A 16,832-nucleotide genomic window follows, 5' to 3' on the forward strand; every position below is an offset into this window, starting at 1 on the left:
GCGCCCCACTTTTAAGTCAATACAACATATAAACACTTTAACTATCTGCCTTTCAACGTGCTACCTCAACTACTAATGTACAGTTTTAGCCCACTAACTATCCCACTATTGGCAATGGCACTACTGTACTTTCAATAAAGCCATCGTACTATCAAATTCACAAAAACTCTGTCTGAATACATTGCTCTTCTTAATGGGTTCAGTTGACTATTTAATCTGCAATTTCCTATGACCTGTATCCCAAACACACACCATGTGAAACTGTGTGTGGGCAACTGTGCACTCAATGGGTATGGACTAGTTTAAGACAAAATACATCCAAAATTTCCATCAGCTTCATCATGCTAACACGCTAAACTAGTTATGAACATGGTAAGCATTATGCTTGCTAGCATGTTAGCATTGCCACTGTGAGCATGTTAGCATGCTGGCGTTTGCATTTCGCTCAATGCACTGCTGTACATAAGTACAGTCTCACAGCCTTGCTAGCATGGCTTTAGACTTTTTGTTTTGTTTAAATCATAGAGCACTTTTATTCAAGATAACCTCATTAGGGAATAACAACTCAATCCTACAACTGCAGGGGACTTAAAATACTATATAAATAAAAATGCAGTCCTTTGCAGGGCAGGACATGAAGAGAGCCATGTTAGCTTGATGCCAGTAAATTATCTGGCTATCGTGTATTACATGCAGCCTGGATTGTTTAAAGAGAAAGTCTGCCAATGACACATCAAAGTCTGTTAACTGGTCTTGAGGTGTACGACTACATATGTGAGCAATATTGTATAAAGCTTTTTGTTGCTCCAGGGTGAGCTGCATGAAATTTGCCAAATTCCCTTACGTGATATTACCTGTATTGTGGGTAATGTAGTATCCCCAAGAGAAGCTCAGTTCAGACCAGTGATTTGCAATGAGATGGCACCATTTTAGAAAGTTGCAGAGACAAGTTGCAGCGATGTGAACTGGTCAGTCTGAGCCTGACTCAAGCTGACTGATGGTGACACCTGCAACTTTGCTGGTCAAATTGCCTGGCAACTGGTTTTAGAACGTAAAGCTTGTCAACTGTTTCTACAGCCAATCGGCTGCTGCCGCTGTATGTGCCTAAGCTCTCCACAAACACACACACACACACATTCTCATTAACTGATTAATTGGTGCTAGTTATTTGTATTATTGTGGCATATTTTTATGAATACAGTTCTGATGCTTTTGTTTCTGTTTTTCACTGTTTCATCACCACTATAAATGCAACTGTATCTCACCATCACTATCCTCAATTATATTTTAAGAAGCTACAAATTATACTCAGACACAAAATAAGCCATTGTGGATCTAGCAGTGTTAAAGGCGAGAGCAGTCCTTAATGTGTGAACTACTCAGTTGAGACAAGGTTGAAGAATGATGCCCACAACTGACAGATGGTTTTGTTGTCAATCCTCTCATCACATTTCAGCCTGTGTAGTCCTGTAACAATATTGCATAGCCTACCTGGTGCAAAAGTTTGCACCGAGCAATTACATGAATCCTCAGGTGTGTATATAATTGAATAGGACATGCTTACAATAGCATCACAATATAGATTTTAACATGTTATGGATGTCAAGGGGCATTGTAATGGGGAAACACATTGTAGAGATGAATTTGACAGATGACATCATAACTTCCTCATTATGCCTTACTCCAGGGTTCCTTATCGCAACTCAATTTCCAGCCCACTAGCTCACAAAGTCATTCACCTAGATATAATTTGCACAATGGAGGTCTAAATAATGTGTAATATAATTTTTTATTTCTTAGAGGAGGAGGTTGTAAGGGGAAAGGTTGTTGTTAATCGTATTCTGCATGACAATAACTTGTGTGTTCTCTCTTACTCTTCCTTTCTTTTCTTTTATCTCTCCTGGACTCCTCTGGATTATTATTATTATGTGTCTCTCTTTTCCTCCCTTTAGGTGACCGAAACAAGGACGGGCCCTCTCGGATGCAGTAACTATGACAACCTTGACTCTGTCAGCTCCGTTTTGGTTCAGAGCCCTGAAAACAAGATTCATTTGCAAGGTTGGCCATCCATAATTGAACTCCCCCAATTTCTGATGGAATTGTCACAGTGTCTGTTCTCTGGCAAGCTTATAACTGCAGCGTGAGAATGTCAGAACGAATTTAGCTTCAATCACTCTTTCGCTTTTCTTGCCATGCATGCTTGCAGAGTTCTGAAGTGAATCCCAGACAGTAATGATTCAGAACAAAAGTAGCAGAACTGTGCAGTAAAAATAAAACTTTAAGTGAATCTCAGCATATTGCATGTGACGCCAAGCATATGTCAAGCGTGGCAAAGAAACAGAGGAAATGAGTGCTGGCCTTCAGTGATTTACAGATCTAGCGCACAACGGCCATCTAAACACATTTTCTGCAAAACCGAAAGCACTTACAGCTTCCTCTTCATTCATCCATGTGACATTTCCATGTTTTTGTCCTGTTTTTGTCCTTGCCTCAGGCCTTCAGGCCATACTGCCAGAGTACCTAAGGGCCAGGTTTGTGCAGGCGGCTCTAAGCTACATTGGGTGTAATGAGGAGGGCCAGTTTGTGTGCCGGGACAATGACTGCTGGTGCCAGTGTGCTGTGGACTACCCACAGTGTAATTGCCCCGAGGTGGATCTCAAGGCTATGGAAGCCAGTTTGCTGAAAATCCGAGATTCCTGGAACATGGCCAATCAAGACTTTGAGGAGTCAGGTCAGTATTTTTCTTTTCAGTGGCTGCGACCCTCCCACTGACAGCAAATTAGAACCTATTGTTAGAAGAGCCGATAGGCAAAGAAAACAAAGACCGAAAGGCCATGAAAACAAGGAGCAATTACATCCAATCCATGTGATGAATTTTCAACAGCACACAGAGGAGCAATTTTTAAAGCAGTATCTCACAAAATTATCTGAAAACAACAGCGAAGAGAATCTCATGCCTATTAACCAGAATGACTTAGATATGATGGCTTTTCCAAAGTCCCTCTGTGATGATAGCCATAATTTTTTTTACAAAAAAAGAAGACAACAAAATGTTAAAGCACCTTTACATATTTTAAACCTCTCTTTGGTAGGTTGTGAGTGAAACACTGTTGCAAAACAATTATTAGTTATGACTGTGTTGCAGCTGATGTTACACAACATAGTAATATATTTATCCTCCAGCAACTCTGCATCCTCCTATGAGGACATTTCATTTTGGGTTTTGTGCACCTTATATTTAATTTTGCATAACTTAGCCCCATTGTCTTCATCCGTGGACAATTCTTGTGCCATTTAGTGGTAGCAAAAGCACAACACACTAATCCATGTAAAAACAAGATGGCAGGCAACTCTGCCAAGTCGGTCTACAGCTGATCCTGTCACAAAAGTGGACAAGGTACAGAACCGGATCAAACTGTATGGTTGAAACTTTCTAATTTATGCTTAGTAAAATTTGTGGTTTGATATGGCACACAAACCAATTTTGATTATTCTTACAAGCTAAGACGCTGTTAATTAGGGAGCACTCATCTGAGGACACTGGGACTTTATTATTATCTTGTACACTGGGAATTTATAATAGTGTTTTCGCAACATTTCACACAGGTCAATTAAGTGTGACAGACAAAAAGGACATTCCTAGTTGGAAACAAAAAAATCACAAGGCTTTTAAATATGTTGCATCGTTTGCAATTTTGCTTTGCACAGCCATGTTCAGGCATTGGAATAAACTGTTTTATATTTTTTTTACACATCTGTGACTATTACAAATAAACCCATTGTTCACATCAAAGACAACTCTTTGTTTTTATATACTTATCAGGTCCTACTAATCTCAAATAGCTAGGAGAAATTAAAAACACATACAGAAAATGCAGGTCTCAAGAGGATAAATAATGCGATAATGTAACATTTCTGCAGTTTCACTTGAGTAACTGTTTGTAGATAAAATGTTTGATGGACAATCTGCTAAATTAAATGTTGATGATGATGTGCAAATTAAGATACTTCATCACATTGATGAACAGATCCTGTAAATCCAATACTGCCATAAAGCAGTCCTTCCTATTGATTGGCAACATTCCCCTCAGTGGCCTGATACAGCCAGAGATATTAAAGGCATAGCTGACTCAGTAGGAACAGCGTTGAAAAATCTCTACCAGTTGACAAATCTGTCATCTCACAGTGTACACTGTCAACATACCTAACCCTCCTTTCTGGCATTCAGACAACTACCTTTTGCTGCCTTTTGAGGCGGTCTGTGTTCACAAATTGCATGGTGCAAATCTAAATGTCCAGAAAATGAAAGGGTAGCATTTACAGTAATGTGTCGAGGTCAGTGGGGATTCAGTCAAATGAAGGTTTTGCAGTACCGTAGGGGAAGCTGTCAGTCCCCAGAAACAAACTACAGTTGATGTAAAGTGTTAGCGGCCTGTGATGTAACCTGTGATGTAATACTTCACAGCTCAGTTGTGGCCATTTAATTGGTTTACCTTATGTAATGTCAGCTTGGTGTCATGGTAAAAACAGGCAGTGAACCATTGTGATCGCAGCCTTCTCTTAAATGGGTGTGAAAAAAAGCATTCGTGCAAGCTCCTCACAGGCTGATTTTCTTAATGAATATGCATGCTGTCTGGTGCATGCTTTAAGTGTTGCACCCTCCCAGTGTATCATGTATTTTACTCCACCATAGCTCTGTTTCTGTGTTCCCGTCATGATTGAAACCGTGAGCTGCATCCACAGGCCCTGAGGGCATCTAGCTGTTTCAGTCATTCCCAACCCTGCCTTAAGCTGTTCTTTGTGCACCTTGCTGGCTGAATGTGTTATTACCAGCTACATGCTTCTGTACTAAAGGCAACTTGATTAGCACACAGCTGGCAATAACTTTAGCAGCAAGGTGCCCTGAGAACTGCTCTTACAGCATTGTATTAAATAATGAAAAATAAGTAAGTTCCCTTGAAACCCCCAGGGATCCACTTGTATATTTGATATAATGGAGAACAACTAACATCAGTGGCGGGGAGATTAATAATCATGACTTGGACTGTTAAATGAAGTTTCTACAGTCAGCTGATTGCAGACATGACTTGTTTCGACTTTCCACTGAGTGATGCTTTAATTAGGAAACTAAATATTCTGAGGCTGGATCAGTATTTTAATTCTTAAAGGATGCAGTAAGTTTATTCACTGCTTTAAACAGTTGCTTGAGGATGCTGAGTTTCAGTGAGACAAATAATAGATTCATATGCATAATAGTATATTGAAACAGACAAAGGACTATGATCCATTAACTGCAGGCTGCAATAAAGCCAGGGGGGTTCAATAGGTAGGGGAGAATGGGGTTGGTTGTCACATGGGTTGGTTGTCACAATCATTACAGCTCACTCCCTAAAGGGTACCGTTAAAAATGTCAATATTGAAATTTTCATAATTGGGGTCAGAGGTCACCTACAGGGTTATTTCACGAGTAAGACACAAAATGTAAATATCCAACTCCTTTGTGTATGTCTTCTAAACACTTATACAATGGGTTTATAATAAAACAATTATTACCATTAAGAAGTATGAAGGGAGAGGTGTAGCGTAGATGTTTTTTCCTTAGCTAGGCTACAATGTATGGCTGTTAGCTTAGTTGCTAGCAAAAAAATCACAGTTGCAGATGCTTGTCACTCTGAGCCTAACCCTGAACTCTGAGATTTTGGTTCCAGAACAGCTGATCAATCAACTCTGAGTTCAGTCTGAATTAAGCTTGTGTGTGGTAAATGGAGCTCTGATACTATGATTCACCATGGCAACAGTTACATAAAAGGCACAGCCTCCATTTTGAACCAGCAGACGTAGAGATATTAATAACTGGAATCACGAGCTCTGCTGGTGTTACGATAAATTTGTTGGCCAATATGCGGACTGTGCACAGTTACAGTCAGAGCAGTAAGAAGTGTCAATAAATTGGCACAATAAGGTGTCATATGGTGTTCTCAGTTCATTCATCATTTCGGTCGCAGTCTACATTTCAATTTAAAAATCTGTATTTTAAAAAATATAATTCAAGGACATAAGCCTAGAGACATAGCTGTAATTGGATTGGATAATGTGGTTAGTGATTTACACTTGAGCACGGTAATAGGCAGCAGTAGAGCATTCAGTGTATTTAAGCTACATGGCAACAAAGGTATTAAATTTAAACATGTTAAATTAGACAGACCAGGTTCAGAATTTATACACAGTCTGTTACTAAAAAAAAGCCCCACATTCTGCAGTGGCACCATGATCCTGCTCACTCAGAAATATTAACAAATAATCTCAAATATTACCTGAATAATGTTCCATTTGTGCAAACGATCGTATCATAAATTATGGGGATAGTTATTGATTGATCCTACGTGTCTAAAGCTTCATACTGATTTTAACAGTTTAAACTATAGGGACACATTATGTGTAATAAACATTTTAATGATACTGCTTTAACAAACTGACAGCTGACCTCAGTGTAAGAAAAAAGGACATGCAGAGGTTTGATTCTGAGCTGAGGGTGACTTGATGCTGCGTAATATTTGAATGAGGCCAAGAATCGCTGTCCAAAAGAAAATGTCCAACCAGGATTTAGATCGTGACACACAGTAAACCTCCGCCAATTAATGTGCTTCGTTACACAGTTTGATAGAGACTGAATCAATGAGGAAATGAAACAGTGTGTCGGGCTTTATCAGAAGGAGGAGACAGAGAGAAAGTCATGGTTTGATGAAGAAAACCCGCCAGTGAGCTGGTTAGGTTCACAGAGTCAGTTACCACAGTAACCCTCATCTCAGAGTTATCACAAAACAGGCTGTCTGGAATACACCCCTGGTTAGGTTGTTGCATCTCGATTAAAACTTTTAAGATTGCCTCCACTTTTTATTTTCCCCCATTAAAATAGAGACAACAAACCCCATTGTGTGTGACAACCAAACCATGATGGGAATGGATGTAACAAGTACACAAGACAAATTTGATAGTCCGTATCTTTTGAACAGAATGCGCCTAGGAGAGGAAGGTCACCCCATTCCTCTCTGACATTTTAGGCTTCCATTACACACTGAAAGAGAATCTATTTTAATGGTTCAAATGAAGGTAAAAAAGTGTGACTACCAAGCCCGTTCTGCCCTAAGGATCCAAGAGGTCTTTGTTGAAATATATTTCAATATTTTGCATTTGTTGAAACATGAATTTGCTTAAAATTAATCTAGCAACTACAACACACCATTTCCTAATTGTAACCTCATAATTTAGCAATTTAAAAAGAATCTGCCAGATAATTTTCTTGATACACATCATTACCCTCCAACCCCAATTTATTTGTAATACTGCCTGGAATGTGTCTGTAATCATGCGCCTCACAATCTGACAGCGTCTTCTATTTTTAAAATCATACAAAGGGAGGAGCACTGCTACCTTCCTGGGTTCAGTGGCTGACAAGATAATAATGATGGGCAGAGAGTGGGTTTCCAGGGATGAGCTATCGTTGTCTTGGTGATAAAATAATGGTTTGGCTCAGCAGTAACTTGCAGTTTCCAGCTTCCCTGTGAAACTCAACACTGTGAACAGGTTTAGTTACTGTTTCCTGCACTGTACTTAATGAATCAATATTTTTGCCTCAGCATAATGTGCACATACAGCAAGTCAATTTGCGATTATCACATATTTAACACCTTCATTTAACGTTAGTCTTATCTATTCAAAATAATTATCTTCCTGATGAGGCACTTTGTGAAAGCAATATTTAGACAAATCTTTAATTTTTTAACACCATGATTCCTGAATGTCTGGTGACACACTACTCACAAGTAATTAGCTTTTCTGTTATCTTTCTTTTGTTTTAAATTGTATTTACTCTTTTCATTGATTTAACGTATTATACAGCTGATGATGTTTCAACTGTGCAAACAAAAAGATAACGAAATATAAATGTTGTCAGTGCGGCTTTCAATTTAAGAGGTGGTGTTAATTTTTGCAATGTATGATCAATGATTTTTCAGAGAGGCTATTTTAGGTATTTAGCAAAAAACACACACTGCTGTCTTTTTTTTTTTGCAAGAAACCATTTGATTTATATATATTTTAAAAAAAAAAAAAAAAAAGGTTTTATGGAGCACAGAATAAATGGGGTTTGTGATGTGCCATGACTTGGCATTGCACCCCAATGCCCCCCCTTGGCGACGGCCCTGTTATGGAAGCTTATTTAAATAGAAGTCAACACACATACATACATCACATATTCATTTTTTTAAAATGATTTACATCTGTAGTAGAAACTAATGGGCTTGGGAGGCTGAGTGCAACAGACAGTGGATGAAACATTTCCAGAGAAGTGCCAGTGCATTTTTGGTTTGGGTCTTTTGGGGGGGATGTGTTGACAATAGGAAAAATATTATCCATTAAACTCCCTATATAAATGTAATACAAATGCATATGTCAAAATGCAACGTCTTAACTGAGCACTTGGAAACAAATGAACAAACATTCAAGCTGCACCGTTTGGTTTCTTTCCTCCTCAGGAGAATGTCTCTCATTTTAAAATGTAGGCCATGGAAAGCAGCCCCCAAATACCCTTTTAATATATTTTATTACAAGCTGTTTAATCAACTTATTAATTTCACAGGAACATGTAATACACCTTGCATAATCACCAGGGAAGCCATTGACACTTAATTGGTTTTCTAATCAGATGCTGTATTATCAAGATAACGGTAACTAATTACAAACAGTGAAGTCATTTTCTCATCAGTGTTGTGCTCTGCATCAATTTTCCATACAACCAATCATGATTACAATGAGGATGATATTGGTATTGAATGCCTAGTAAATGTAATGTGTTTGCTGTGTACTGTGTGTGCAGCAGACAGCAGCTCAGAGGGGCTGACATCATAAATTATCATCTGTGCTCCCTGTCCATATAATTTTTTCACAGACAGACTTGCAGTGTTGGCCCTGGAAAAGCTGTTGGCTGTTCATTAATGGGATAAAAAAAAACTATCCCAACCTTGTATTTAGCTCTGTCTTTTTCCATTAGCATATGCGTCAAACAATATCACTTCCAGTCTGCCCTGCAGCTCTATAGAGTCTGTGTGGCCTCTGCAAAGTGATTCTCTCGTTTGGTCTGACTAAATTAGTCAAACATAGTTGGAAGGAAGTGAGAGAGTTAGTTTGGCCTGTGTTAGAAAAGTGTTCAACTGTCGTCTTGCCTCTCTCCATGCCCTCCAGATGAGTTTCAGAACTTCGTTCGAAGGCTTCCCACGTTCTACGCCCTGAACACGTCGGCCATCCAATACTTCTGGAAGATGGAGCCAAGCGTTCACCAGCGCTACAAACAGCTGGAGCTCAGCACCCAACAGCTCCTGAGCAAAGCACAGCGCATCGTCAACAAGCTCTTCACCCTCAGCAAGAGGTGTCGAAGTCAGCCCAAAATTATTATGCTGAGGGAGAGGTGAGAAGCTGATAAGTATTCCTGCTGACTTTTCTGTTAATACGGATGTGGATGCGTGTGTGTGTGTGTGTGTGTGTGTGTGTGTGTGTGTGTGCGCGCACACGCGCATGCATGTGTGTGGCTGTGCATGTGTGAAAATAAGCAAAAATGCCAAAGCCTGCAGCCACATCACAAGTCCTTTCAAGCAAGCTGTGAACAGCAGTGCTCATTTATTTTCTGCAGCCCATTCCGTGCGCAGCGCTTTGTTATCCCCTCAACTAGGCATTATGCTAATCATACACACAACATATTAGCACTTTGATATTCAACTGAGGTCCTACTGAAGTGAGCTATAGTGTTACACCTGATGACTTGGCTGTACTCCCAGCCAAGGTCTCCTTTACATCCAGGAAATCAAAGTCATCCTCCTGTGAAATTAAAGTTTGCAGTGTTTTAAAGGAATATGCTAACTTTAGGAGATTTTCCTTTTGGTTAACTAGCCTGTGAAGAAATCATAGACAAAAAAGTTTTCTGTGTCTCCTCAGTAGATCATCCGATCTATATTTGTTTTTTTTTTTATCCAAAAGAAAAAAAATAACATATAGTCCACAGACTCAAGGCTTATGAGAAAGAAATGTGATTTAGTCAGTATAGCTAATGCAGCCAGGTTTATTTCAGGAGCTATTTCAGGTGAGAGACGAAATAATCATCCCCTGCAATGTGATTTTTAGCAGCAGCTATACAGTCTCTCATCGCCCACCACCTTCAGCTGCTGTTAACTAAGGGAACATGATCCATTTTCAACATTTTACTGATTACAAAATCTTATCAGACCGTACACACATGCCGAAGATGTATTACTGCCTCAGAACTGCTACGTTGTCTCATTTCCTGCTTTTGCATTGCCTTTATAGCAGATGCTAAAGTTTTAACATAGAGCACAAAAGCCAGTGAACCACAGAGTTGCTCCACAATTTTATGGGATTTTTAAAGCCCCTTTTTAGGTTCTAAAGAGCCAAATTATATTTGTTCTTATTTACTAATAGACTGCACCAAGGTTTTTTACCACCACTAAAAACACAGAAAGCAGCAGAGTTTAAAATTGTGAGTTTGGTGTCATGCAATATGTATTTAAAGGTGCAAATAGGATACAGGAATGGTAATACACATAGCTGTTGCACCTGATTTATCATCGTAGCCTGACCACTGCTACAGATGAAACTGCAGCTGAAATTTAATGTCTGGGAAAAGCAGGTGTAAAATCTGTGGCACTGTTGTATCGGACACACACGGTGTGAGAATGTAACCAGGCGCAGTGAGAGACAGAGAGAGAAATGCAAATGAAAAGAGGCATTACAGCGTTACTTTAGTCGAGCTCTCCTCTCAGCATTGCAACACGAGGCTTCTTATGCAGCAGTGCAACACCCTGTTATCTTTCACACAGCTTTACCTTTTGGTTTCCTGCAGGTGCCCCCTGCCTTTTTCTCCCGACTCTTAATGGCTCTCAGCAGCTCCAGTCCAGCACAATATGATCGAATGAGCCAGTAATAGTCATTTAGTAGGCTGTGATATTGTCTGTTTACAGAATGAATCTAGTCAAATGGGTGTTAAAAGATTTATTAATCTCCCAGATATTCATAACTCAACTCAGTCGCAGATCTCTTTGTTGAGCTTACATCAGGCCATTTAACTGATATTTCCCAACACATTTTTTCCCAACTTAGTTCAACCAGTTTCACCACAGTCATTAGCTCAAGGTCCACACAGTTTAATATCTTCAGCATCATACTTGTATTTGGCCATGTCGTCGAATTAATTTGCTGTATCTATCAAGTAGCTGTCTGTTAGTCATTCACTCTACAGCTCTCTGGTGCAATGGTGCTTTGAAATAAAAGCTTTGCCCCAAAAATTCACTGTACTTCAAAATAAAGTGTATTTTTTTTTTTTTTTTTTTAACAAACTTGACACATTCTCAAATTAGTTGCGGTCCATTCAGAACTGACCTGTGACCACTGTCCTAACATATCGTAAGTGACTTTTGGTATGGTTCGGCATACTTTAATAATCTGTTGTGTTCCTTATTTGTTGAGAAAAGTATTTTCTTAAGGCTGTGTTATTATTTGTCCCACTTATACTAAGCCCCTTTTACACTGCCAGATTTTCCGCGAATGTTGGGCCGATTTGCTGGCCAGCTGCGAGCGTTTATACACACAGAGGTGGAAAGGTGAGTTGATCCGAGGCGCCCAATTTTCCGCCTCGTAGGGTAGTCATATTGGCGGAACCCTTTAAGTTGGTTTCCGCAACGGGAGGGTCTGTTGAAGACTTGTGGGAGGAGCTGGCAGTGGATAAACAGGCAACAGCTGATAGCAGGAATGAGCGAGCAGCTAGTAGCAAGTGGGAAACGCAAACCTGACAGACACTGTAAAGATGAGCAACTGAGGAGATGAGGAATTGCGTGCCTTCCTTGCCCTCGCAAATGAAGAGGCCATTAACCAGCAGATGACAGGAACTGTGAAGAACGGGCCGACTTAGGAGAGAATCGCCGAAGGACTGACCAGCCGCGGCTTCCCTCCCACGTCACTGGTTACGTCACACGCTGTGGTACACGTTTTGTTACTTGCTCACGCCCCCCATTGCCCTGAAAAAGGCGTATTCTGTATAAACAAAAGTAGGTAGGGGGCATTTTGCCACCCTCCCCGATTGTGTTTTCATACTGCCAATGCTGAAAAAGACTGATTGGGCTTTCCTGCAAATTTGCACAATTCCTATCTAAAAAGGGCTTTATAAAGGCTAGTGCTTTTATTTCGAAGGATTTATGCCAGTAGGAGGCAAAAAGACACATGGCAGAATGGCAGGAGCGTCAGCACGTATACTTAATTCAGCCCAGTTGCCAAAGGAAGAAGTTGGCTTAGTAGGCTAGATTTCTGCAATGCACCAATATGTTCCAATTGTATGTTTCATACGTATAATGTAGTTCAGATTACATGAACATACGAGCTGAGTTTCTTATCAGGACGAGGAGATGATGGATGATGTGGCACCTCGGCCAGACGGCTGCTGTGTTCGTAGCAACAAAAGCGGGTATTTTTCATATACTCCAGGACACGTTGTGACCAAAAACTTGAAAATTGAAATGTAAAAAGATATAAAGCCTCAGCATATCCATTACATATAAAATACATTAATTTAATATATCCATGGTTTGAAGAAATGTACAATGCCAACATTTGTTCTGGTGTTTGGGTTGCTTGCCTACAGACTAACTGATGATGATGAAATCAGAGGATGAAGTAGTTAGTGACTTGTAGGACATATGGAGATGAGTCCATAAATAAGTCTCTTCCACATGTGCAGCACCATCTGCACTGAATCTAATATTCAGTATTTCTCAACACTTCAGCTGGACAGTATCTGGGGCAAATTTTTGGAGAGCAGTAAATGCAGTAATGAGATATAGCATGTGAGTGTTAAAAGTAAATACTTAAACTGGATATTTTGGACCCTGCTGTGATTTAACCTGGTGCTCTTAAAAGATCTAAGGAAGTCTGGCATTTCATATTAACGGAGTTCAAAGCCAAGCAGTTAGTGGGAAAAAGATGCAGTACCCTCCTCAATTGAAATGTCACATTTTCCTCTATATTAAAGTCTTTTAATTGTGGGATATATTTTGTAAATGAGCATGAAAGATATGCAAAAAAAAAAGACAGTAAATACACGTCATACTTTGTTAAGCTGCATAAAAATGCATAATTTTCCAAAAAATACAATGATTTCCTCTATTCCACAGCTGCTCTTCATATTGCTTTGTGTGTAATGACCTAGTTCATGGAGGATTTGTTTTTTCCTTTTTATAAAAGATATATTAATCTATCTCTGCAGCCATTATTCATGTACTAACGCATCATGGTCTTTGTCAGATGGAGAAAAAGCAAACATAAAAATATGATATGCTTTGTAACTTACGTCACAAATCCATTTTAGAGTTCCTATTGCAGCTCTCTAGTACAGTCTTTGAAGATAAGGACAGTATGCTTTTTTTTGGTTTTGAGCTGTGAATACAAGGTGTCAGAATATCAGCGACAGAGCTGCACAAAACAACTGTTGTTTTTTGTGGTTCGCCAGGTAAATAAATATCACTTTTAATGGAAAAAATGTAGTGCATCTTCTGTGGAGGAAAAGTTTTGTGCACGAATGAAAAGTGAATCTGTGGCAGAAGGAGAAAGTTTGTGTGTGGCATTGATCAGTGTGAAATGAGCTGACAGACAGTGAACAGATTGCAGAGTGAACACCCAGCTTCTCTTTGGCCCGCGCTGCACACTGCGTCTCCATGACAGTTTACATGTCCTGCTGACACAATGCGCTTTATGATGGCGGGACAGCTTCCTCTCTCTTGCTGTGCACAGCCTCCGCTCTGGAGGTGAGATATGCACAACTGACTCTAACTGATGAGTCTCAGAGAAGCTTGATACTGTAAAGACTGTTAACACGTTGTATCAGCTGTCTTCTGAAAACATGTCGTCAGATTTTAAATTGATGATTTGGGAAAATGTCTTTTGCTCCTTCCATTTTTCCTGCGCATCACACTCTGCTACACACAATGACTACACTGACTGTGATGCTGGAATATTGTATTAAAGTAGCCTGCTGGTTCAAAGCGCCTGTGTTTCTACAGACTTTGGCTCCACATGATGCTCATCATAAAAGAAAACCCCAAAATAAACCTGTCATAGTTTTGGCTCTATTTCTTCATCACATTTGGATAGTGTAATTAGCCCTGTACTTGTACTTGCCACACACACACACACACACACACAAATATATGTATACTCAATTATGTGTAACATAAATATATCTAGCATTTTCTTCTATTTTCACACAGCTTTATACATGCAGCATACATTCCTGACAATAAAGACAATACTTTATTATTTAAGAACATGCAACTGCATTGAAAATGGAAATTTGCCTCCCCCAGTGAAGGACACCAGAGGTTGTATGTAATTATGATGGGAGATAAATAGAAGTCGTGTGACATAGTTTGACGGAGGGCAAAGTCCATGTAGGGAAGAGGTTTTGGCGTACAAATTGGTCAAACAAATGCAGAACTTTGAACTGTATGTGTCCTGTGTAAAAAGACTCAGCATTAAGTTGGTTTAACTTAAGTATGTAATGTGAAGTATAAAACATGAAGTACTTATGTAATGTGACGTACATCACATGACATACGTCATGTGATGTAATGTAACGTGAAGTATATAAGGTGAAGTACTTAAGTAATGTGACGTATGCAACACAACATACCTAACATAATGTATGTAACGTGAAACATGAAGTACTTAAGTAATGTGACGTACACAACATGACATTCATAACGTGATGTACGTAACGTGAAGTACTTAACGTGAATAACTTGAGTAATGTGACATACACAACATGACATACATAACGTGATGTAATTAACGTGAAGTATATAACGTGAAGTACTTAAGTAATGTGACATACACAACATGACATACATAATGTGATGTACAAAACATGATGCACGTGATGTGGCATGATGTGACGTATGTGACACACTTGTGGAATGTGACATACTTGCATAACATGGGGTACTTATATATAGTAATGTATTTAAGTTATGTGATGTCATTAAGTAATGTGATGTATGTAACATGATGTACATAATGTGACTTACGTATGTCAACCCCCAAACAAATACACTTTATTATCTTATCATCATCTTTTCCTAAACCTACCCAAGTAGTTTTGGTGGCTAAACCGATACAAAACCAAGACAGTTTCACAAATTGTTTAATCCTTACATTTAGGCATGGGGTTATTCTCCTGCCACCTGCCACCGGTAAGGGTGCTAATATGAAATGCTCCTGTGGGTAGTACTAGAGCTTCTTTGTCTGTCATGGCCACCTTCAGAAGCTGAAAATAGTTCATCACCCCCAACCCCACAATTTGAATTAATGTTTAACAATAATTGGGGGATAAACCAATAAAAAATGATCATGAATTGTTTATTTTTAGTGAAATAAAGGTCAGCATGATAGCATCAGCAAACTCTTGTTTGTTTTGCCCAAATAAATTATATTTATTTACCTTTATTTCACCAGAGGGGTCTCACAGTCTGAGAACCACTGTATTAAAGAGTAGAAACAAACAACCTATGTTGTTGGTTGGGGGACTTGTTGAGGATGAAAATGGTACCTGGATGTTCACAATTTTACCTTCATCATCATATAGCATACAGTACTATGACATTATCATGCTAATTTTGCCATTTCCGTGCAATTCTCCCAGGAGCTTCACTTAGACTCTAAAACTATGTAAGTTTACAATGTTTCGTCAAACCAAATTGCATTTTAATATGTTAAGTCTGACATACTTCTATTAGGTGACATTCTCAAAAATATCTATCCTGTACTTAATATGAAGCAGTTTTCAAATAAGACAGCTCCATGTCCAAAGTATCAGTAATATATTAATAAAGTTGGAGAGAGGGCTTTGTTTTAAAATTAGTTCTACTTTGGTAACAGTGCTGTGTGTGCCCACATGCATTCAACATTTATCATCATCATTTGTCTCATCAAACATTGGGTAAGGAAAAGTCAGCACCAAACACTGCTATTTGCAGCTGTGTAGAAATGAGAAATGTTTCTCCAGGGAATGAACAGAGGTCGACCTTTACTTTGAAATGCTGAAATACACCTCATATATTTGCTCTAAACTTGGTCGGTAAAGTTGTGGATGACATTGATCAGATGTTCGTCCTTAAAGTTAAAATTCACAGTGCAGCACACACTTTGCAGCCCAGCTATTATTTAGTCAAAACACTGTTGGGACAAGTGTTGAATTTTGCCTCCAAGATATGTTTTTGGAATGTAAATGACTTATACATGCACCACTGTTTGGTCATAAATTAATTTAGAAGCTGCACATGATGACAATAACAAAACTGCTAACTCTGCTAGAGAATGAAAAGGGATTCAGAAATGTGACAGATGTGGAACAAAGAAAGTGAAAGACTGATTTAGGACATTATATTCTTGTTGTGCGTCCATCTGCTCCTTTTTTTCATAAACAATCTCAGGACTTACCATTACAGCTTGTGTCTTAGAGATAGAGTAATGCTGATTGTTACTCATATAGTCCTAGTCGCTGACTCTAAAACATTACTTTAGAGTGAATTGTCTATCAAAAATACATACATACCCTAAATCAGATGTCTGTGCAGGTATTCATGATGTTAAACTTCATCAGCAGGTGTTTTACATAAAACACTACATTATATTCTGCCAATGTGGGAGTTATTTCCGACTAAAACCAAATACAGTGTATGGATAGTATCATTTCTAGAAATATTTTACCAATAGGATTTGAA

At 39.0% G+C, this 16,832-nt stretch overlaps 1 protein-coding gene across 2 annotated transcripts in view; it reads left to right on the top strand.

Moving 5' to 3' along the window:
- LOC117254495 (BMP/retinoic acid-inducible neural-specific protein 3-like) overlaps nucleotides 1-16,832 on the top strand; it is a 71,230-nt gene that overhangs the window by 51,408 nt on the left and 2,990 nt on the right. For both annotated transcript variants that reach the window (XM_033622843.2, XM_033622844.2), the window contains exons 5-7: nucleotides 1,953-2,058; nucleotides 2,495-2,731; nucleotides 9,241-9,463. In XM_033622843.2, coding sequence (XP_033478734.1) covers nucleotides 1,953-2,058; nucleotides 2,495-2,731; nucleotides 9,241-9,463 — 566 coding nt within the window. The remainder of the gene's footprint in view (nucleotides 1-1,952; nucleotides 2,059-2,494; nucleotides 2,732-9,240; nucleotides 9,464-16,832) is intronic.

Source organism: Epinephelus lanceolatus, chromosome 6 (genome assembly GCF_041903045.1).
Source record: "Epinephelus lanceolatus isolate andai-2023 chromosome 6, ASM4190304v1, whole genome shotgun sequence".
NCBI classification, from domain to species: Eukaryota; Metazoa; Chordata; class Actinopteri; order Perciformes; family Serranidae; genus Epinephelus; species Epinephelus lanceolatus.